The sequence below is a fragment of the Tachysurus vachellii genome, chromosome 19 (genome assembly GCF_030014155.1).
Source record: "Tachysurus vachellii isolate PV-2020 chromosome 19, HZAU_Pvac_v1, whole genome shotgun sequence".
In the NCBI taxonomy this organism is placed as follows: domain Eukaryota; kingdom Metazoa; phylum Chordata; class Actinopteri; order Siluriformes; family Bagridae; genus Tachysurus; species Tachysurus vachellii.
In genome coordinates, this window is record NC_083478.1 from 7,670,001 (window position 1) to 7,692,919 (window position 22,919).

Consider the following 22,919-nt stretch of genomic DNA (forward strand, 5'->3'; position numbering starts at 1 on the left):
TTCAGTGGGGTTGAGGTCAGGGTTCTGTGCAGGACACTCATTAGACCTCCTTACCTAACATCAGTGATCTCATTGATGCGCTTTCGACTGAATCAACACAGATCCCCATGGACAGACTTCAAGATCTAGTGGAAAGCCTTCCCGGAAGGATGAGCGAATGATCTATTATTAGCACAACAATTGTGGGATTAAACCCGGAATGAGATTGTTGGGTATCCACAAACTTTTGGTCATATAGTGTATATCCATTGTCCACTTTATTAGGGACCTGCGGGCTCATCAAAACTGGATATGTGAATACTGGAAGCATCACCCCATGTCTTTTTTGCAACCAAACTTCGTTTGTTAAGTTCAATTTAGTCTGTGACCAGAGTAGTTCTCAGAGTAGTTCTTGCCAGACAACTGTTGTAGCTCATCTGCCTCAAGACGTGGTGTTTTGTATTCCGTGATGCCTTTCGTGGGAAGTCATGGCCTAATGGGTAGAGAGTCTGACTCTTAACCCTAAGGTTGAGGGTTCGAGTCTCGGGCCGGCCACGACTGAGGTGCCCTTGAGCAAGGCACCGAACCCCCCCAATTGCTCCCCGGGCCACAGCATAAATGGGTGTGTTCACTGCGCCGGGTGGGTGTGTTCACTGCGCCGGGTGGGTGTGTTCACTGCGCCGGGTGGGTGTGTTCACTGCTCCGGGTGGGTGTGTTCACTGCTCCGGGTGGGTGTGTTCACTGCTCCGGGTGGGTGTGTTCACTGCTCCGGGTGGGTGTGTTCACTGCTCCGGGTGGGTGTGTTCACTGCTCCGGGTGGGTGTGTTCACTGCTCCGGGTGGGTGTGTTCACTGCTCCGGGTGGGTGTGTTCACTGCTCCGGGTGGGTGTGTTCACTGCTCCGGGTGGGTGTGTTCACTGCTCCGGGTGGGTGTGTTCACTGCTCCGGGTGGGTGTGTTCACTGCTCCGGGTGGGTGTGTTCACTGCTCCGGGTGGGTGTGTTCACTGCTCCGGGTGGGTGTGTTCACTGCTCCGGGTGGGTGTGTTCACTGCTCCGGGTGGGTGTGTTCACTGCTCCGGGTGGGTGTGTTCACTGCTCCGGGTGGGTGTGCACTTTGGATAGGTTAAACGCAGAGAACAAATTCTGAATATGGGTCAGAACTTAGCTGTATGTCACTTCACTTTCCACTCACCACATTTGTAAAAGTGAAAGTGGTCAACTGCTCGCTGGATATTTTTTCTTGCAAGATTCTAGGTAAACTTGATAGACAATAAAATCCTCCACCATGCCATGGTCCAAGTCACCGCAATCACATTTTCCCCCAATCTGATAAGAGCATTAGCTGAAGCCATTAACATGTGTACAGTATGTATCTGGGTTACTCTGTGCATTGTGCTGCTGCTACATGATTGACTAAATGAATGATCAGGTGTATAGATGTTCCTGTTAACATGTCCTAATTGTGTTTACCTGATTGAACCGATTACGTCAGTTCAAGATTTGTCTTAAGTAATTCTTTCCTCTGCTTTATTTCAATAAGATTAAGCCGGAATACACCCTGTACGGGTTGCATAGACTTTACATTTTATGATTATTCTCTCTCTCACGTTCCTTTCTCGTATCTCAGTACCCTCATGCGGTTGGGAAGAACACCCTCCTGATTGCTGGTCTGCAGGCAAGAAACAACGCGCGTGTGGTTTTCAGCGGATCCTTGCATTTCTTCAGCGACGCCTTCTTCAACTCCCCAGTACAGAAAGCCATCCCAGGATCCCAGAGGTTTGAAAGATTTATTTATTCATTCATTCATTCATTCATTCATCTTCTACCGCTTATCCGAACTACCTCGGGTCACGGGGAGCCTGTGCCTATCTCAGGCGTCATCAGGCATCAAGGCAGGATACACCCTGGACGGAGTGCCAACCCATCGCAGGGCACACACACACACACTCATTCACTCACGCAATCACACACTAGGGACAATTTTCCAGAGATGCCAATCAACCTACCATGCATGTCTTTGGACCGGGGGAGGAAACCGGAGTACCCGGAGGAAACCAACGAGGCACGGGGAGAACATGCAAACTCCACACACACAAGGTGGAGGCGGGAATCGAACCCCGACCCTGGAGGTGTGAGGCGAACGTGCTAACTACTAAGCCACCGTGCCCCCTGATTTATTTATTTATTTATCGTAATTATGCCATCTTTTTAATATTTTACATTTCTTTGACTGTCCATTCGTCCATTTCCAGTCAGTCACTTTTGCAGAAAGGTTTGAGTGTAAAGTTTCTGTCCCTTGTAGTTTTTGTGAACAGTAAATTCACAACTGAATTGCAACATGATCCTGAATATTAGAAGTTTAGAAGAATATTATTGTATTACACATTATAAATAAAATGCAGTGGTTTTATTAATACCTTCATAAAAAATGGTATTGGTATTTAAGGAGTATAATCCTAATTCCCTGATATTGATGAGCTTTAAAAAAAAAAAGGGCTGAACGCAGCAAAAGACAAAATTCCTAAAATTCTGACACTCTATGTAAAGTCTGTGTGTTTATTGTGCTTAAAGTGATGTTTTTACTGCTTTAGATACTCGCAGACGGGTAATCAGGAGCTGGCTGAGGCTCTCTCACGCTGGGTGTTTAAGGAGGCAGGTGTCCTCAGGGTTGGAGCTGTAAGTCACCATAAAGTGGGCGAAAGTGCACCGCCTGCAGCTTACACCATCACTGACCTGGTGGTGAGTTTTATTACTACTACAGTTTTATACGTGTGTTTTTTTTTTGTTTTTTTTTTGGGACACATTTTGAGAAAGTAGTGTTACCGACACTCTACTTCCATCCCAAATGATTACACACTGTGCACTTACTGTGGATTATGTACCACACCATCTAATGTATGAATATTAGATGGATAGTATCCTCTTAAAAGGAGCATATTTTTACTGAACTTAAGTATAAGCTGTTCCATGTCAAAGGCAAATGACATCAGGTTTTGTGGGATGTTGTGAATTATTTTTCAACAATAAAAAAACATTCACACAATATGGACTAATTAAAAAAAGACATTTGTACGATGTGGAGTGCCGTTGTGATAGGTGAATCATCTGGATACTTAAAATGTATTACTTGACATTTGCAGTGTAAACACTATTGATATTACACAGAGGCATAGAATAGTGATATGATTTCGGACGCACCTCTAATATCTTAATTTATATTCTCGTTTACAGGAATACAGCATCGTAATCGAGATGCTGTCCGAGGGCCGATGGGTGCCGTTTGACGGAGACGACATTCAGCTGGAGTTTGTCCGGATCGACCCCTTCGTCAGGACCTACCTCAAGAAAAACGGTATCCGAAAGTTTTGGCCTGCTTTAAATCGTTGATTCAAGACTTGAATATGAAAATGAAGATGCTATGAAATTATACACATGCTTTGTCTGCGCAGGTGGCAAATACCGTGTCCGATTTACGCTGCCAGATGTGTATGGAGTGTTTCAATTCAAAGTCGATTACAACAGACTGGGCTTCACACACCTTTACTCCTCCACACAGGTAAGTGCATTTGTTTTTAATGCTGCATTTTCTTTTCGTACATTTGAAGGCATATTTTCTGTTAATCTTTGACCCCATGTCACAGGTGTCCGTACGCCCGCTTCAGCACACGCAGTACGAGCGCTATATTCCCTCTGCTTACCCTTACTACGCCAGCGTGTTCTCCATGATGGCTGGCTTGTTCGTCTTCAGCATAGTCTTCCTCCACATGAAAGAGAAGGAGAAGTCAGATTAAGTAGGAGAGGAGTTACTGTTTAAGAATGAAATCAGATTGGGTTGAACAAGTCCTATTGTTCAGTGGTTGAGAACAGAACTGCTCTTGTGTAGGGTTTTTTTTTCCCCCCCTGAGTCTGATGTGCCACTACAGCTTTACACAGATTATCAACCTGACTTTAAATGCTCTTTTGTACAAGTCGAGTTTCTTTTATTTTCTGTAAGAAATCTTCAAGCTGGTTTGTCATTTTATTTAAATGAAGCAAAAAAAAAGGGTCCTACAATGCACACCTAACTGCAGTTTTGATTAATAAATGCACTGATCTTTTTGTTCATGAAGCCTAAATTTGTAAGGAAAGATGTTAAAATTCTGTAACAAGGTTTATTAAAATGGTCCACCATCCCCCACTTTACAATTCTTGTCTAATTTTCTAGAACTGTGTGGATGCTCCTTTTTTATTTTAGCTATATAAGGGCTCAGATTATTGTCCAGGACAAGGTTTGATCCCGAACTAATACTCTCACAATAACAGAGCTTATATGATGCATCAAAGACAAGATATGAGTTGAGTTCAATCAATATCAGTGGCTTGAAAAATAGGGTGCATATGGCTAAAAGGATGCAATGATTCACCTCAAATATAAAATGACCTCAAAAACTTTTTCCCCCCAAAATAATTTTTTTTAGGTTTTTTTTTGTGTACTGTACACTTGCTTGCCACTAAATTAGGAACATGTGCATTGTTAAGAACTAATGAGTGAGGTCAGAGGAGAATAGCCAGGCTGATTTGGGGTGACAGGAAGTATACAGTAATTAAGATAATCACTCTTTGCATCTGCATTGAGTTGAGTTTTAAGGTTGATGAGCTACAACAGGAGCGTCCAACCAGTCAGTGAGCAAGAGCCACATTTTTTACTGTGTTACCGCAAAGAGCCGCATTATACACATGGGCACATGTCACCTTTTTTCCCTGCCATTTTGAGAGCGAACTTGACACAAATTGTTTACTCAAATGATCTTGCTCCTACTGGGAAACTTTGAGGTATGTTCATCCCACTCACATGCGCGTTTGACGAAAATACCGTATTGAACTCAAGCGAATCGAACACGCACATTAAAAAGACATATACAAACTTCGATATGAACGTAAGAGCCGCATGAAGATCCGCATGCGGCTCGGGAGCTGCGGGGTTGGCCACCCCTGAGCTACAACAACAGACCACATTGGGGTCAACACCTGTGAGAAAATGACAGAAACCTGAGGCTAGAGGGCTCAGGCTTTGTTGACTGGAAAAAAAAAACACAATTCAATAAAATTGCATTAACCTAAAGAGCACTAATATAAAATATGTGATGGGAGTTTCTCACAAGCTTAAGAGGACAGTTTAACTTGGACACAATTTGTTGGGCAGATACAAAGAAGGTCCGATGTATACAAGGTAAGAAGAAGAAAGGGAGCGATGGCTGCATTTTGGTTTTGGCTGCACAAGAAGGTTCCCTAATAAAGGTTCCACCAACAGACCAAAATTAAGCACAAATAATGATCACAAAAAGCTGCAGTAAGAGTTAATATTTTCTCTACTAGCTTAATTAATGACTAAATATAATCTTAGAGTGTAAATAGGATTAGATAATACACAACTGCAAGCAAGACTCATCATTCAGTGTGAAGAACACAACAGCAAAAACCCAATAATAGGAACGTGTGTGTGTTTGTGACACAGGCCAGATGATAAGGTACAATGGTTCACATATATCTTTTTTTAACCAGAACTGACCAGAGGTCTTATCTTAATTCATCATATTACGTTGACAAACTGCGGGGGCACGGTGGCTTAGTGGTTAGCACGTTCGCCTCACACCTCCAGGGTTGGGGGTTCGATTCCCGCCTCCGCCTTGTGTGTGTGGAGTTTGCATGTTCTCCCTGTGCCTCAGGGGTTTCCTCTGGGTACTCCGGTTTCCTCCCCCGGTCCAAAGACATGCATGGTAGGTTGATTGGCATCTCTGGAAAATTGTCCGTAGTGTGTGATTGTGTGAGTGAATGAGAGTGTGTGTGTGTGTGTGCCCTGCGATGGGTTGACAGGGTGTATCCTGCCTTGATGCCCGATGACGCCTGAGATAGGCACAGGCTCCCTGTGACCCGAGGTAGTTTGGATAAGTGGTAGAAAATGGATGGATGGATGTTGACAAACTCACTCTTGCTGATGATTATCATTCTGAGCCATACGGGCAAACAGACAACAAACTTTAACCACAACTGTTTGATTGTTGGATTAATCTTACAAGTGCGTAACATTTAATATTGCACATTGGTATTTTTCTAACTCTCACCAAAGCTTGTTGATCATTTAGGTTTACTTGTAAAATAATACAAAGGTGATTTGTTTCAGATGGTTCAAATAAATGATTGTAAATAAAATACGCAGAATTGTTTTAAAGAGCCAAGTCTAAGGCTGATTTCTTTCTATCCCAGACTTTAGGTTCATGCAGCCATGTCAGGTTATTAAACATAGAATCTCCTGAGAACTGCCATTTTGGGTGGCACTTCAAATCAAGTGCACTTCAATTCAAGTTGGTTTCATATTAAATGCACCACATAAATAAATAGCTCATAAAAAGAGTTCATTGAATTAATGAGCATTTGATACATTCATTCAAGTGCACTACATATCAAGTGCACCACATAACTAAATAGCTCATAAATGCCCCTTTTCCACCGAGGCAGTTTGAGTGCTGGTTCAGAGCCAGAGCCTAATTTAGAACCAGTTCACTTTCAAACCAGTTCATATCCACATCAAGTGCACTTCAAATCAAGTGCACTCCACATCAAGTGCACTTCAAATTAAGTGCACTTCATATTAAGTGCACATGATATCAAGTGCACTTCAAATCAAGTGAACTTCATTTCAAATGGTGATATGAACGGCCACCCCTGTATAAACTCTGGCCACACCTGTGGCCACCCCAGTATGAATTTGAATTTGAATGCATAATGAAAAGTCACAATAGGCCATGAAGTGGAAAAATAAATTAATAAATAAATTGTCATAGATAGATAGATAGAAATTGTCATAGATAGATAGATAGATAGATAGATAGATAGATAGATAGATAGATAGATAGAAATGGTCATAGATAGATAGATAGATAGATAGATAGATAGATAGATAGATGCATGCATACATAGACAGACAGACATATAGATAGATAGATAGATAGATAGATAGATAGATAGATAGATAGATGCCTGCATACATAGACAGACAGACATATAGATAGATAGATAGATAGATAGATAGATAGATAGATAGATAGATAGATAGATAGATGCCTGCATACATAGACAGACAGACATATAGATAGATAGATAGATAGATAGATAGATAGATCAATTCTTCTTAATAGATCAATTCTTCTTAAAATCAATTCTTTCTTTCTTTCTTTCTTATGACTATCTTTATATGTATGACCATTTCTATCTATCTATCTATCTATCACCTATCTATCTATCTATCTATCTATCTATCTATCTAAGAGGGCGTTAAATTAATGAGCATTTGATACATTCATTCAAGTGCACTACATATCAAGTGCACTTCATATCACTTCAAATCAAGTGCATTTCATATCACTTCAAATCAAGTGCACTTCATATCACTTCAAATCAAGTGCACTTCAAATCAAGTGCACTTCATATCACTTCAAATCAAGTGATAGATAGATAGAAATGGCGATAGATAGATAGATAGATAGATAGATAGATAGAAATGGCGATAGATAGATAGATAGATAGATAGATAGATAGATAGATAGATAGATAGATAGAAATGGCGATAGATAGATAGATAGATAGATAGATAGATAGATAGATAGATAGATAGAAATGGTCGTAGATATAAAGATAGTCATAAGAAAAAGAAAGAAAGAAAGAAAGAAAGAAAGAAAGAAAGAAAGAAAGAATTGATTTTGTGTAGAATTGTAGAATTGATTGATTGTTTTTGTGCCACCCCACGATTTGCTGTGGCCTCCTCTGGCCACCCCTGTTAACAGGTCTTGAGGGCGCCACTGTATATCTGTAGAAAGTGGTTTTTCCACCAATTTTCTGCTTGGTATTTAAAAGTAATCCAGCATAATCCCGCTGTACAAAGTATTACAGACTTCACAATTATACATAAATACAAGCTGCTACGGTTAAAAAGATTAAAGTCAGGTTTAAGCATAACATTTATTAGCTGCATTAATAGTTAATGTTGATTTAAGGTCCTCAAAAGGATATTAAAACAAAGCGTGTGTGTGTGTGTGTGAAATACTCTGCCATATCACTCTTATTAGGTTAAATCTCTATTGTAGTTCTATTGATAGATTACGACTAAACAATATGATGAAATCTAGTACCTAATATTTATTTATTTGTTTATTTATTCAAAATAAACTATTCTTCCGCCAGGAAAAAATAGCGTATTAGCTTTAGCGTAGTGCAGGGGGTCGGCAACCCGCGGCTCCGGAGCCGCAAGTGGCTCTTTCATACCACTGCTGCGGCTCCCTGTAGATTTGGAAAATAAATATTTCATTTAAATTTATTTTATTTTAGTTAGTTAGTTTTTAAAAAATGGAATTCTAAGACTCTTGTAACATTAAAATAAACTGTGTTTAATTTTTTGTCGCTCAAAATATGCGTCATATTTTGTTTTTCTCAAAATAAGCTTTCCTCCGCGGTGGACAAAATACACAAGTCTCTATGTGCGAACACATGAGACAGATTCCAAGGGACCGTCTGCAAAGTGCAAAACCCGAAAAGCGAATACAAAAAACAGTCAATAACTTCACTGTAATACACTGTACTGTCACCAGCTCACACATCACTGATGTCCTGATAGTTATACTACAACACTTATTTGGGAGAAATGTCTTTTTGTATAATTGTTATGATTTTTCATAATAAAAAAATGTTTTTTTTTGTATTCGCTTTTCGGGTTTTTGCACTTTGCAGACGGTCCGTTGGAATCTGTTTCTCAGCCGTTTGCACATAGAGACTTGTTTATTTGTCCAACGCGGAGGAAAGCTGATATTGAGGAAAAATTGGGTTGTAGCTGCCTTTCTACATTACTACGATAGAAAAGAGGTGTTATTTGTGTAATAACAGCGTTTAGCTCAGGAGTTATTGACTCGGGAAACTCCAATCTGTGAATATGTGACCAACTTTACTTTGTTAACATTTTGATGTCATGAATACGAAGAGGACTCAATTAGACATTGAACATTTTATTTGAAAGTAACCTTCAACCCAGCGTCTTTATGTTAGGGTTAGATCATTCATTCATTCATTCATTTTCTACCGCTTATCCGAACTACCTCGGGTCACGGGGAGCCTGTGCCTATCTCAGGCGTCATCGGGCATCAAGGCAGGATACACCCTGGATGGAGTGCCAACCCATCGCAGGGCACACACACACACTCTTTAGGGTTAGATCAAACTGTTCAAAATATTTTTGTTTGCTTGCAGAAATAAAATTTCGTTTACTCGGTAGTAGTTCATTGATTTCATAAATGCAACACACTACAGTTTTTTCTATACTTTATGTAATGGTAAAAAAACGATATATGCGGTGTTTTTCTTCATTTTAGATGTCAAAAGGGTTTTGTGGCTCCCTGTGTTTTTTTTTTTCTGTGGGAAACGGATCCAAATGGCTCTTTGGGTGTTTAAGATTGCCGACCCCTGGCGTAGTGCAACCGTTTCACTGGTTTAAAAAAAAAAAACCTGACGCATTAATACAGAACTATTGTGACGCGGTCACTCGTGCAAGTGAAATTCACGATTTTGGACGCGGCTCAACCAATCAGAATTTAGAATGCAAATCACTTTTATTTTGACACTTTGCATTTATCCCTTATCATAGTGCGTCGTCAATATTTATTATTTATTAGTAGCTTGTCAACACATCCTTTACGTAATTAATTTAGTAAATAAATAAAGCTAAAAATAACAATTAATACTACGCACCTGTTTAGCAATTACAAATTATATGCAAAAATGTATATAGTCTGGTGTTTTCAAATTAAAAGTCAGGCTGTAAACGCAGTGACAGCTGCGGATCATGTGATAGTTTTATATTTTGCTTTTTATGTTAGCTAACTAGCACCGAAGCTGTGCTAATCGCTAACTAGTGTTTAAGCTGTACAAACCGGTGGGAGAAAACTAAAATGCTAAACGATTAGCAATATTTCAGAACATTGTGCTTCCTTAAGAAAATGGTCATAGATAGATAGGTGCACAAGGAGGAAGAAAGATGCACAAGGAGGCATCTTTCAATGAGGAATTTTCTATTCTCTTTAAAAAAAAAGTTGTAGCAAATAATCTTTAGTTAATTATTCTAATTATTTATTAAGCAGGAGTTTCTTACTATATCGTTACTAAACTTTGGATAAGCGGCTAATTATCTACGGAGAGCTTTTAAGGACAGCTAATGTTCAGCTAGTTAGCGAGTTAGCAAACAAACCGGTCGCTATAACTGATAAAGCCGTTAACTTAGCTAGCTAGCGAGTTAGCAAACAAACCGGTCGCTATAACTGATAAAGCCGTTAAATTAGCTAGTTAGCTTAGAAAACTTTCCAAGGTTTAAGCTTTTAGTCAGAGATGACACTAAATTGTGAAAAATTATTCCGGATAGTTTTATACACGTAGGAGACTGTCAAGGAAGTGAAAGTAGCCTGTAGTGCCGGAAGGGCACAGAGCCAGAGTGCACGCGCTTTTACGTTATTGACATTACAGCGTAACCAATAGTGTTAGCTAGTAGCGTGTTAGCTAACACTCCCTCAACCTGCATCAGCTGACATCCTTGGGTGAGTACAGCAGCAGAGCCAGCCGCTATGGATCAACTCAAAGTCAAAGATAGGATTCTTGAAAACATATCCCTGTCTGTAAAGAAGGTAAGCAGCTTGTACACGACCGGTCAGACGACACAGTCATTTACTGAAAGCAATTGAATGGTTTGTTTTTTGCTGTTTGTTGCGTCCGAATTTGTAAACACTTGGGCCTGTCGATTCTGATAAGCCGCTCAATCATCATGTGAAAGTCATTGAATAAAGTGTATTCAACGGTAGTTACTACATTGAGCTGCTTTAATCATTGTATTATTGAGCTCAGTGCATGATGGTAGTGTTTACACCACCGTCTCTTGCCCATGTGTCTATAGGATGTTCCCAGACAATCTGTACAGCTATAAATACCAACACGATCACTTTGATTGACATAACTGTTAAAATATTAAACTAAAAACTACTGTAATTGTGTCAGAGGAGCTCTGTGATATTGCTATACATTTTGTGTTAATCTCTATACTTTTATATAACCAGAATTTTATGTATTGTAATGTATTATATATTGTCCTTCTGTCTTTTTTATTATTATTATTATTATTATTATTATTTCTTCACATCTGTGAACAATCCCTGTACAGGATTGTAGGTCATGTAATCATCAGGTGCTTTCGATTACTATAGCTATGATTTATAACCTTTCATCGTGGTCCGGGTTACAGTGAATGAAGCCTATCCTGGGAACACAGCAGGACGAATCAATGAATACACCCTAAACAGGGCACACACATTTACCCCATCATTTACATCTAATGGCAGTTTAGACGTCACTTGATAAAATCCTTTGGCAACTCTGTCATTATATTTGAAATAACATGTTAAGCTGAATATAGATGTTGTCGTTGTGCAATTAGACCAATGACATTTATGTCTTGTTGACTACTATTTTAAGATTATTTTATTCAAACATTCAGTACAAGTTTTCTATGCAGTAATGTTTATGTTGTTTAAAAATATTTTGCACTTTTCACTCAGTGTACTTTATATTTTGCCTATTAATAATCAGGCAATATAATTAATAATATAATTTTTTTGTGTACCATTTATTACATTTTTTTTAAGCGTGCCTTTTTTTAAGACCCACTATCTGATTTTGATCTAAATTATTGTTATTGCATAATAATCAAGATATGAACAATATGTTTGTTAAACATTGTCACAACAAAATATTGTTTTTATTTTTAAACTCCCTAGTTGCAGAGTTACTTTGCAGCTTGTGAAGATGATACACCAGCCATCAGGAACCATGACCGTGTTCTCCAGCGGTTATGTGAGCACCTAGACCACGCTTTGTTATATGGGTAGGTGTTTGTCTTATTGGTTTACATATGTTTGCCAAATACATGATCATTAACATAAATGTAAATATATATTTTGTCTGCATTGCAGGCTACAGGATATATCTTCAGGTTACTGGGTAATTGTCTTACACTTTACACGACGGGAAGCCGTTCGACAGATTGATGAACTTCAGCACATAGCCACCAACCTTGGAAGAAGTGAGACATTCATAAACTCTGTATTTACTGACAGCATTGGTTCATTTGTTTTTGTAGATATGTATAGGCTTATTTCATGTTTAGTTTAAGCTTATTTCTATTGCTGGAATATAACCTGGAACATTTTTGTTTCTCAAAGGTCGTGCATGGCTGTACCTGGCACTCAGTGAAAGTTCTTTAGAAAGCTATCTTCGTCTTTTCCAGGAGAATCAAGCACTTTTGCATAAATACTACTTCAAGTGAGTGTGATGTCCAGTATTTTTGTAGTGTAATTTGTATATAAATCACTAATGTTTAACATAATCTAATTTCCTCCAAGATAATAAAATGTGAATAGGCAAAGTTACATTTGATACTACTATAATACACTGCCAATTCAATGCACTGTTGATCCAATATGGCGGTCCGACTAGCAGAGGCCACACCTCCATCTGTATGACATATTACCACAGAGGCCACACCTCCATCTGTATGACATATTACCACAGAGGCCACACCTCCATCTGTATGACATATTACCACAGAGGCCACACCTCCATCTGTATGACTGACTAACACAGAGGCCACAACTCCATCTGTATGACACAATACCACACAGGCCACACCTCCATCTGTATGACTGACTAACACAGAGGCTACACCTCTTTCTCTGTTTGACTCACATGTATCAGCTGTTAACAATGCAAGGATCTGAATCTGTTTGGTTACATTTGCCTTCCAACATTTGTCCCCTATGTGTGTTTTTGTGTTCATAGTTTTTTATTCCTAGAAATTTGGCTTTTCTTTTTTGTTAAAACAGTTAGCGATGTGGTCTTTATTTTCTAGGAATGCTCTGGTTTGCAGCCATGACCATCTCACTTTGTTCCTTACACTCGTTTCGGGTCTGGAGTTCATCCGCTTTGACCTTGAACTGGTGTGTCCATTTTTTATTGTTCCCTCTGATAAATTATACTATTCAGTACATTTTTCACTTTGATGAGAAAGTATCAGTTTATTTGATAAGATTAGGTTTCATCACTGTTCCCACATGCTGATGTTTTGCTCATTTCGAACACGTTTCCTGTCATGCGTTCACACTTTAATCCACCTAATGAAAAAAAAAAAAAAAAAGATTTACTAACAGCCAGATTGGACCTCGGCTGTTGTGTGTTTTGCAACAGTCTGTGATTTGGACAGAGTAGTTTGCTTTACAGTAATATGCTTCGTGTGTGTGTATATATATATTTTTATATATATATATATTTATATTTTATAATTTATTTTATTATTATTATTATTATTTGAACCCACATTTTTTTTTTCTTTTCATCCACCTCATATATTTTTCCTACTACTAGGATGTTCCTTACCTGGATGTGGCACCTTACATGCCAGACTATTACAAACCACAGAATCTTTTGGATTTTGAGGAGAGATTGCCCAGTTCTGATAGTTTATCTCTGCATTCATTCAACTCCACTAATCTTGAGTGGGATGACAGTGCCATCGCCCCCTCGAGTGAAGGTAAGCTCTTTAACATGGCTGTACCTCCTTCTCCCTGACCCTTTGTCTTTCTTCTTTTCTTCTGTTTATTTTTATGTTTTTATTTTAAGGCTCTTGTAATTATTCACAAATATTTCATTTTCAAGATCTGAAGATGTATAAAGGACGTACATTTCAATAATTATAGAATTCCCAATACCTCATCTAGTATCCATTATATCACCTGTTATTGCTCACATTTGTCTATATCTCATGCTTTTATTTTCTATTCATATACATTTATTTTTTATTTTTAATCTCGCTCCCTGTTCTTCCTGGTCATTTTTTTCTGTCTAATGTTGCATCTTATCCTCCTTTTTTAGATTATGATTTTGGTGACATCTTCCCTGTGTTGCAGTCAATGCCAAGTGCAGACTGGGAAGGTGGGACATGGTTATTTCCCACACCCATCATGTCGTCTTCTCTTCCAGTTCCCACATCAAAATCTCACACCAACTTGCATGCCCATTTTCCAGTATACTTGGCTAAGGACGCATGTCTGTGTAGCTTTGTATTGTTTATAGAACCTCTATAAAGCTGGATTTTACACTAGCGTTTTTTCCCGAGTGAAAGCTGAGTGAACATTTATAAAACGTCTGCCAAACAAAAAGCAAAAATCTGTAGCGTTACTTACTTTAAAGTTGTGGATCTTTAATCCTGCCTGAAGTAGGAATCGTGCTAATATGATGAGGGGATAGTTTTGATTGAAGAGAAATCATCTGGGATGCTTAATCTGGCTTCTGTGCTAAACCACTAAAGCTAAAACCTACCTTGCCTGGTGTTGGCTTGTCTTTTCTGTATTAAGCAGCCTGATGTATGTGTGGCATTTATGCATGTCTGTGGCCTGGGTTGAACCCGTTTTCTTAAGGAGCATGATTCATTTCTTAACATGCAAAAATCAAATGAACTATTTTATGTTAGTTTTCCTTGAAAACTTTGATTGTTTGAAAACTTTGAAACTTTTTCCAAAATTTGGTCCAAAAGCTGTACAGGACATAATACTATACAATAACGTGGATAGTTCATTGATACTTGTATTATATTTGGTGCTTTTTATGGCTACTTTAAATCTGATTAAATATTTGTGAACACATTTGCCATGATTACATACACACTTTGGAGGTATAAAAAATGCATGAATGCAACAAAAAGTACAGCAAATTCTCTGTACCGCAATCTCTAAAGCTCAATACTTCGCATACTATCCTATCAAATTTTCTACTTCTTTCCTAATATACCCTTTTGTGTGCTTTCAGTATGGTTGAATCCAGGCCTATACCTTTCTATTTGGAAGGGTGTGCTCCGTGTATGTTTTTGTTCTGTTTGTGTGTTATTGTCCTTGGATTTCAGCAGCAGTGCCAACATAATGCACTTTCATTCTATTGCTGCTGGAGTAATAGAAGCTCTATTACTGCTCCAAATTTTTTGCTTAACTTATATATTCTTCTTGATTGAAAGTGTTTTTTTTTTTTTTTTTTTTTTTGGTTTTTTTTTTTAGAAGGAGATCTAACTGACCCAGTCAGTGGTCCTCGCTCTTCAGCCTCAGACCCCCAAACTGTAATCACAGACACTGTTGTCAAAACAGCAGTCGCTCCAGTCCGGTGTACGTCTATGTCACGTAGTCCCACGTTTCACTACAACCCCTTTAATGAAGACTCGGACACTAACACCTCAGCAGATGTTACACCGGTACACACAGCCAGCCGCCATGATATTCCTGCTGGGGATGACACAGAGAGCACCAGCACAGATCTGGAGGTCATAAGGTGCGTGTCAGTTTTACTGACTGAAAGGGAACACCGATGCTTGAAAATGAGATCTTTTGAGTTTGCCTAGCATTGCCCAACAAGCATTTAAAGTAATCTCTATTTTTCTAATGTTCCAAATCAAAAGTTAGTATACTAAATAACAAAGTCAATATTTACTGTAGTACAATAAAAACTAAAGCAAAATAATACACAATGTAGAAGTAACTAGTATCTATAACTGTATTATTTTTGATATGCTGTTAAGGGCAGTAGAATGCGGTTTACATTCTGCTTGGGCATTTAGTAAGAAAAAGCAGATGGGTAGACGTTAAGTAATAAGAAGCAGATGAATAGACGTTAAGCAATGACTCAACTGTGTGGTCATGGGGCTTTTTCGTAATAAATTTTTTTGTTTTTATGTAATATAAGAAGCTTCATCTGCTGCCTTCGATCACAGTACTGCCTTCTCCTTTGGTTAACGATAAACCGCAAAATCAGAAATCTTCTCTTGTCAACCTCCATGCTGGTCCTACAATGACACTGGTGCAAGATGCACCTTGAAATGCTGTGTATTGGGCAACAACTGATGCTCTAGAGCATCTGTTGATCAACAGTCAGCATGGTGTAACAGGGCCTTAATACAGAAGTGTTCAATACAGATAATGTCCAGAATATCTATAGATTTTATAAATAAATTTTTTAAATAAATATTTTCCTGTTTGGAAAAATAAACATTTTAAATGTGATTATGTTTATGTTTAAGTTCATGTTCTCATGGTTTGCAATTTAAGGTAATGATGAACATGCTGAAAATGAATTGTATATTTAATTACTTAAAAAAATACCTTTTTCTATTAGGATGGTCAGAAGAAGGAAACCAGGTAAGAAACGCCGGGGAAGAGGATCAACTGACTCGGTCAGCAGTGGCCATAGCATGCAGTCTCCAGAACAAGTTGAAATGGAGGAATCTCTTCAGATCAACAATGAAAGGATGAATCTAGAGGATGGAAGTGTTGAAGGTAGCATTAACTCCCTGGATGCCCTGGATGGCTCAGCACGAGCAGCCACAGGGAAAAGGGAAGACCAGGAACCCGAAGCACTGTTGAGGCTTCCTGAAATGACAGACACATCCATGGACAGTGTAGGCCAGCCACTTAAAGATGTAATGGACAGATTAAACGGGGCTCTGGATGGAAAGAGCTGGGATGGACAAGAAGATGAGGAAGAGGAGGCAGAGAATGGCATTAATCCCCTCACATCTGCACTTCAGCATCAGCCCTTTCGGGAGGATGAAGGCGGAGAGCCTCCTGATCCAGACAGGCAGTCACGCATTATGGCCTCAGGAGCTACAGCACACTTCTACTGCTTTACCTCCCACAGTGCAGATGCTGTTGCCAAGAGTGGTAGCCACCATGACTCTGCAGGGAATGGCAAGTCGCAGACTGTTTATGGTGGCCATGAAGATGAGAGAGAAGGAGAGACAGCAGAAGAGTTTGCGTCCTCCAAAATAGAAGAGAAAGAGAGAGGGGATGTTGAGATGGAGCAGCCAAATGGTCCTGCTCAGATCAAATCTAATGGAAATGATGCAGGAGAAGGATCTGTACCAGCAGAGAGCTCTCATCCTGCAGAATTTAGGTAAGATGGAAAGCAGCAGCTATAGTTTTATGCCAATTGTTGTCTTTTTCTTCATCCCACAGAGAATGAATTAAGTTAAAAGTAAATCTGTTTATTCTTTCTTTTTTTCCCCAGAGTTGATAATAATCTTCTGCTACTTCTTATGATCCATGTATTCCGGGAGAACGAGGAGCAACTCTTTAAGGTACGTCTAAAAATAGCAGGATTAAATGTATCCAAGATGCATTCAAAAAGTTCATTAATACTAATACTTAATGTAATGTTCCCACCCAGTAGTATTTACAAAAACAGGCACCCAAAAGACTGATCTCTTGTAGCCTGTAACAGTTGGAAGAGCTCAACTAGTCAGCTCAATGCGCCTTCATTTTGCGTAGCTCTGCAACTGAGAAAAAACACTCAGGCTTGTTTATATGTTATGCAAGATACATCAGTCTGATTTCAGTTCAAACAACCAGACTGTGAATGCATTTTCTTTTCCCATTAGGACAAATCCCGTTGAAAGACAAATGAAATAAGTCTCTCATATTCGCTATATTAAGTGTTGGGTACAATTTCGGCTCATTTTCTGTAGATGGTGAGAATGAGTACTGGCCACATGGAGGGGGACCTGCAGCCTCTCTTTCTGCTTCTCACAGACCATTATATTTACCTGTTGCGGAAAGGTAAGTCTGTGACCTAATGTAGCAGATCATCACTGTGTTCATATAAATCACCTAATGTGAAGCCCATGTATGCTACTTCATGATTGTGTGCTACTATTGCAGGAGCAGCAGACAAGCCATACAATGTAGAAGAAGCTGTGTCCTACAGTGAACTAGATTACATTTCTGTGAGTTAATGTCTGTTATTTCATATGGGACTGCTAAATTCTAGGCAGTGTTTCTTTCTAAAGTTATAACGTAAATTTGTTTTGTTCCTCAGGTGGGTTTAGACCAACAGACAGTCAATCTGGTTTGCACCAACAGAAGAAGGCAGTTTCTTCTGGATACTGCAGATTGTTCACTCACTATGTAAGTCTATATTATGCTTTATTTCTCTTATCTGTTCATTTCAGTGCCTTATTGTTATAAATAGGGCTGTTGCTCAGCTTCTGTCTGGTGCTTCCTCTGCTCTAACACACTTGGTAATTTACTGACAAATCGAACATTGTGTTTTAAAGCAAAGAAATAACTCTGTGCTGGACAGCAGTACATTCAGCACTAGAGTTTAGCACTACTGTGGTAAAGTGAAAGCTGACGGTTTATATTGAAACAGTCCCCTGTTCTTTCATTTCCTTCTCTCTCCACATCGTAGCTGGTTTCTCAACATGCTGAAGTCTTCAATGATTAAAGGCTGCACTGAACTGCCTTTCCCTGCTGTCTTGACTGATGCGACTATGGAAAAGCTGGCTCTGACTAAGTTTGTGTGCCAAGAGTCTCACTGTGAGGTATGTGGAGCAGAAATACATCTCTCTCTCTCTCCCTCTCCCTCTCCCTCTCCCTCTCCCTCCCTCTCTCTCTCTCTCTCAATTCGTTTTAATCTTGTTCGTGTTTAGTGTTCACTTTTCCTGATTCCAATAGCAGGCATGCTTTTTCCTGTATGTATGCAGGTATCAGAAGTCAGTATTCGTCTCTATTCCCTCGTTCACTGGGAAGATCCCATGGACATGGGTTTGGGCAGTCTCACCTCTCCGTCAGGTTTAGAGAAGTCCAGTAGTACCAAAGAGGGGGCCCTTTTATATAGAACAGGGACATCATACCTGGGGAAGGAGCTGTGGAAGAGTTGTTACCTTGTGCTCAGGTACAGCAGCAAGGGCCTATTCAACATAAAATTCACATGTTCTGGTTAGAACCTATGTCTGTTTTTACACATGCTTGGTGTTGTTCTGAACAGCAGTGGCATCCTTTTCCTGTATGCTGAAAGGACTGATGTTACCCCATTGATGTCAATTACCATGGGGTAAGCATTTTTGAGTCAGTAGATTTACATAACGTTTTTTTTTACCAGACACATGTCCCATAGTCCTTGTCTGTGGGTTGTGTATGTGCACACTGAAGGGGTGAACACTGTGGAGGCTGCAGGCGCTCAAACAGCAACGAGAGGCCACATGCATTCCAGGTGATCCTGACAGCAAGTTCTCCTCTGGAGCTGAGTGCAGAAAATGAGCTAGACATGGCAGAATGGATGCAGCTCATCTGTCAGGCTGTGTCTAAAGGAGTAAGTTTAGACTTGGATTGATGCGCCCACCATTATCCTTTTTAACGACTGGTCTTTTTCAATAAAGATTATACTATTACTAATTCTTCTTTTTCTTCTTTCTTATTCCTCTTGTAGTCCAAATTACTGCTTATTTTGCATCATTTTGTTTTTACATAAGTGTAGGTTATTCATTTACAGTACACAAATTGCCTGTGCTAAATTCTTAGCCTTTACACTGCTTTCTGCAGAAAAGCAACTTTGTTTGCTAATCTGTCTGTGTATGTGTGTACATGTATACACACACATGCGCACACACAATCACATACATATTTTGTCTTTCAGGTGATTCCACAGGGAGTCGCACCAACACCTTGTATCCCATGCTGCCTTGTTCTCACCGACATGAAGTTGTTGACATGTCATCAGGATTGCCAGACCAGTTTTTTCCGTTCGCTCGGGGCAGCTGATATCAGTGACATCACGGCTGTCTGCCACGAGGAGGATAAGGAATATTGTGTTATTGTAAGAGAGAAAAGGATATACACACCATCGCCTCAGTTAGAGATTCTCATTAACTTAGAGCAACATTAACTAGAGCAATAAGTACTTCAGAGCTTACTTAAATACAAAGTGGAGTACTGTAGCAAGTGTTCAAATCTTCATGCATGTCATTTTTAGGCAATTATTGATACGGAACAATTTTGAGTCGATGTCTTTACATTTTCTTTTCCTTTTTGTCTTTTACATAGGAATTTGCAGCCGACCGCTCTCAGTTCCTCCCTTCATGGGTTCTTTATTTTAGTGGTTGTGGAGAGAGGGATCGGCTCTTGGAGGAACTTGATTCTGTGTGGAGATCTATTTTTCAGGTATTAGTCTCAGGAAATTATTCTATTTGTATACTTTTTTTTTTAATTATACTTATCTTTCCCGTCACATAAGATACGCACTTGCATAATATGCTATAGGTATATATGATGTGGACAATTTTCTGTAACTTGAAATATTAGTAGTGAGATAATGTGTAAAAATAATGGCAATATATCTTGAAAGCTCCATCCTAAAACACATTTAACACTCTGTTTCTATTGAAACATTAGCGACTATTGAACTAATTTATGGTTAGAGCTGTATTTGCTTTTTAATGTTTTGCTTTATTTATTTATTTTATGAAGTTATGGAACAGGATTTTGCCCAGCTAGATAGCAGTCTCTGAAATGGCATTTAATATTGTTGTAGATTTGAAACTTATGTTGGTGCAGTTAGTCGAATTTCATTATGGGTAACACAGGAAATGGTTACCATGTGTGAAAATAGACCAACATGTTGATGAAAAGTTGAATAGAAAAGAATTAAACTTCAAATTTTATTGAAAAATCAATCCTGAAGGTCACCTTCATTCTACACATTAATATGCAAGTCATTCAGTTTGAATTTTGTCAAAATAATATTTGCACAAGTTCTTTTCTAACAAAGATTTTTTTTTTCTCCTTTTAATTGTTGCTCAGGTTTCTCTGACTCGAAAGGGAGTATCAGACGAGCTGGTGCAAAATAGGTGCAGGGAGGCACTGGAGCTGATGAGGAGCGCCTGGAAGAGGAGTGACAGTCTACACAGAGGAAGGTGCCATCGAGAGCCATGGTGCTGAGAGCTGGTCAGTCACACCAGAATAGACTGAGGGCAAGCACTTGACTCATCTTCCTTCTATTAATGTATGTGTGAACAGCAGGCTGTGTGAGGACATAGACACATCAACAAATATTACAAATATTTCAGTTGTAGTGTAGACAAATTAGCAATTGAATGTAAACACTCTGCATGAGCTGATTGAATTTTGATTATTGACATCCTTGTGTAACCGGGCACTTCACAAATGTACAGTTTGTGTAAAGTGTAAATATAACGTGCTTAGTTAACGTTACTTTCCTCCTTGTAAAGCTCTTTTTATTAAATACCTCACTAAAACTATGTATGCAAAGGTACTTTGATGGACTTCAGTCAATGGTTTACTGTCTTGACTCGTTGCTAATGAAATATAAGGTGGTTATTTTCTGGCTGCTGAAGATAGATTTCTGTATATTCAGCAACGCACAAGAAGAACGAAAAAAGGTAGCTGGTTAAAAATGAAAGAGTGCTTATTCGTACCAGCTTGCAAAATTGCACATAATTAGTCATTTTAGTTGTTTTTCTACATTGCATTTACTAAAATTATCCATAATGATTTTTCTAATGTGATGAATGTAATTGCTATGGGACAATTAATCCATCACCTTGGATGAAGCTTCTTGCTTATGTTGTCTGGATTTCTGAAATGCTGATTTATTTATTTTTTTTCCCCACGTGTGTTTCATGTAAAGCCACTTTTTGTTTTCCAAGACACATTCTGAAGAAAAGATGATACTAATAGCAACTTCAGTACACCGGCACATTATAGGGCCTAAAGATAAAGCCATGTAAACCTTATATTTTTTTTGTTTGTATTTATGCTGCATTAGCCAACCAGTGTTTAAGCCTCGTATGTGATTTTATGTCTGGCAGATCCCATCACTTCACTGATGAGTTTGCTTGACTTCTACACAGATCCATGTATGCTCAATTCATGTAAAAGAAATATCCTGCTTGAATTTTACATGCAAGTTTTTTTTTCAATTACACTTGAGTACAGTTTCCAGATTTTTTTCATGCTTTCCCAGCATTATTAATTACAGTTTTTAAAATATTTTTTTTTTAATCGATTAGCCATTCCATGATTTGATACATACTGTAATGAGGTACGCGCTGGAAATACTGTCAAATTGTATGTTTGTGCGTGTAAATTATTTGAGGATGTTTCCCAGGCTGTTATGACTTGGTGTGATGAAGTAAGATATAGAGCCTCAGGTTTCATGAAGGTTGTCTGAATTCAATGTAAACTGTATATGTAGACATTGCAGGACAATGATGGATTACAGATGGAATGTCTAAATTGTATAAAAGCTCTTTTTTTAATGTGTTTGTAATGCATATGTACATATTCTGTTTGTATTTAGTTGCTTATTTTATTTGTATGCTTTGGCATTGTTAATAAGGTAACGCAGTTTGTCCTGATACTTGATTTTAAATACACTAAATGTATTTTTCTTTTTTGTTTTTTTTTGTAAATGGGAAATAAACAAAAACAAAATATATCTCCAGACTCTTTAATGAAAAGCAGAAGTTCTTGGTTCAGTTATATGTTGAAGATTTGATAGATCTTAAGCTTCTAATACTCCCCCCACCCCATAATCATTTACCAGATCTACAATATATGCCCAAAAGTATGGACAGCGTAAGATTGTACCCATATGTGGTTTGTTCCCAAACTGTTGTAACAAAGTTGTAAGCACATAACTGTTTAGGATGCATTTGTATGCTTTAGCATTATGATTTCCCTTCACTGGAACGATGGTGTCAAGCTCAAAAATTCTGTTCTTTATGACTAAATGAACAGATATTCTCTAAAATCTAATGGAAAGAAGAGTAAAAGTTATTACAGCAAAATTGCGAATAAAACTGGAACGGGGAGATCAAAACAAAATAAGATATAGGTGTGATGGTCAGGTGTCCACAAAATGTTGGACATACGTCTTATGTGTTAACATTTTAGTGCAACATGCAAGAATATACATATTTATATACATATATCAAGTCAACTCCGTTATATCTGAATACTTTAAATATATCAGTAAGAGTTGTTTT

General features: G+C 38.5%; 2 protein-coding genes across 3 annotated transcripts in view; both read left to right on the plus strand.

Moving 5' to 3' along the window:
- The window catches only part of ddost (dolichyl-diphosphooligosaccharide--protein glycosyltransferase subunit (non-catalytic)), a 7,643-nt gene extending 3,486 nt beyond the window's left edge, over nt 1-4,157 (plus strand). The window contains exons 7-11 of the mRNA XM_060893377.1: nt 1,608-1,756; nt 2,572-2,719; nt 3,212-3,332; nt 3,430-3,536; nt 3,622-4,157. Of these exons, the coding sequence (XP_060749360.1) occupies nt 1,608-1,756; nt 2,572-2,719; nt 3,212-3,332; nt 3,430-3,536; nt 3,622-3,771 (675 nt within the window). The 3' untranslated portion in view covers nt 3,772-4,157. The remainder of the gene's footprint in view (nt 1-1,607; nt 1,757-2,571; nt 2,720-3,211; nt 3,333-3,429; nt 3,537-3,621) is intronic.
- A 5,675-nt stretch (nt 4,158-9,832) lies between these two features.
- On the plus strand, nt 9,833-22,369 carry plekhm2 (pleckstrin homology domain containing, family M (with RUN domain) member 2). 2 transcript variants are annotated; one of them, XM_060893375.1, is made up of 20 exons: nt 9,833-10,677; nt 11,821-11,927; nt 12,016-12,125; nt 12,265-12,364; nt 12,951-13,038; nt 13,463-13,628; nt 13,970-14,029; nt 15,145-15,412; nt 16,253-17,029; nt 17,144-17,213; nt 17,601-17,691; nt 17,794-17,858; nt 17,951-18,039; nt 18,323-18,455; nt 18,618-18,808; nt 18,902-18,967; nt 19,066-19,225; nt 19,550-19,729; nt 19,957-20,073; nt 20,713-22,369. In XM_060893375.1, exons 1-20 carry the CDS (start codon nt 10,618-10,620, stop codon nt 20,848-20,850), a joined length of 3,036 nt encoding a protein of 1,011 aa, XP_060749358.1. In that variant the 5' UTR covers nt 9,833-10,617; the 3' UTR covers nt 20,851-22,369. The 2 variants fall into 2 exon arrangements, with proteins under 2 accessions (XP_060749358.1, XP_060749359.1); XM_060893376.1 differs by lacking the exon at nt 13,970-14,029.
- Nucleotides 22,370-22,919: the final 550 nt, after the last annotated feature.

Excerpts from the sequence above, each read along its gene's own strand:
- plekhm2 (XM_060893375.1), top strand. The coding sequence starts at position 10,618 with ATGGATCAACTCAAAGTCAAAGATAGGATTCTTGAAAACATATCCCTG. Across the intron at positions 10,678-11,820 it reads TATCCCTGTCTGTAAAGAAG|TTGCAGAGTTACTTTGCAGC; the intron begins GTAAGCAGCTTG and ends TAAACTCCCTAG. Across the intron at positions 17,030-17,143 it reads TCTCATCCTGCAGAATTTAG|AGTTGATAATAATCTTCTGC; the intron begins GTAAGATGGAAA and ends TTTTTTCCCCAG.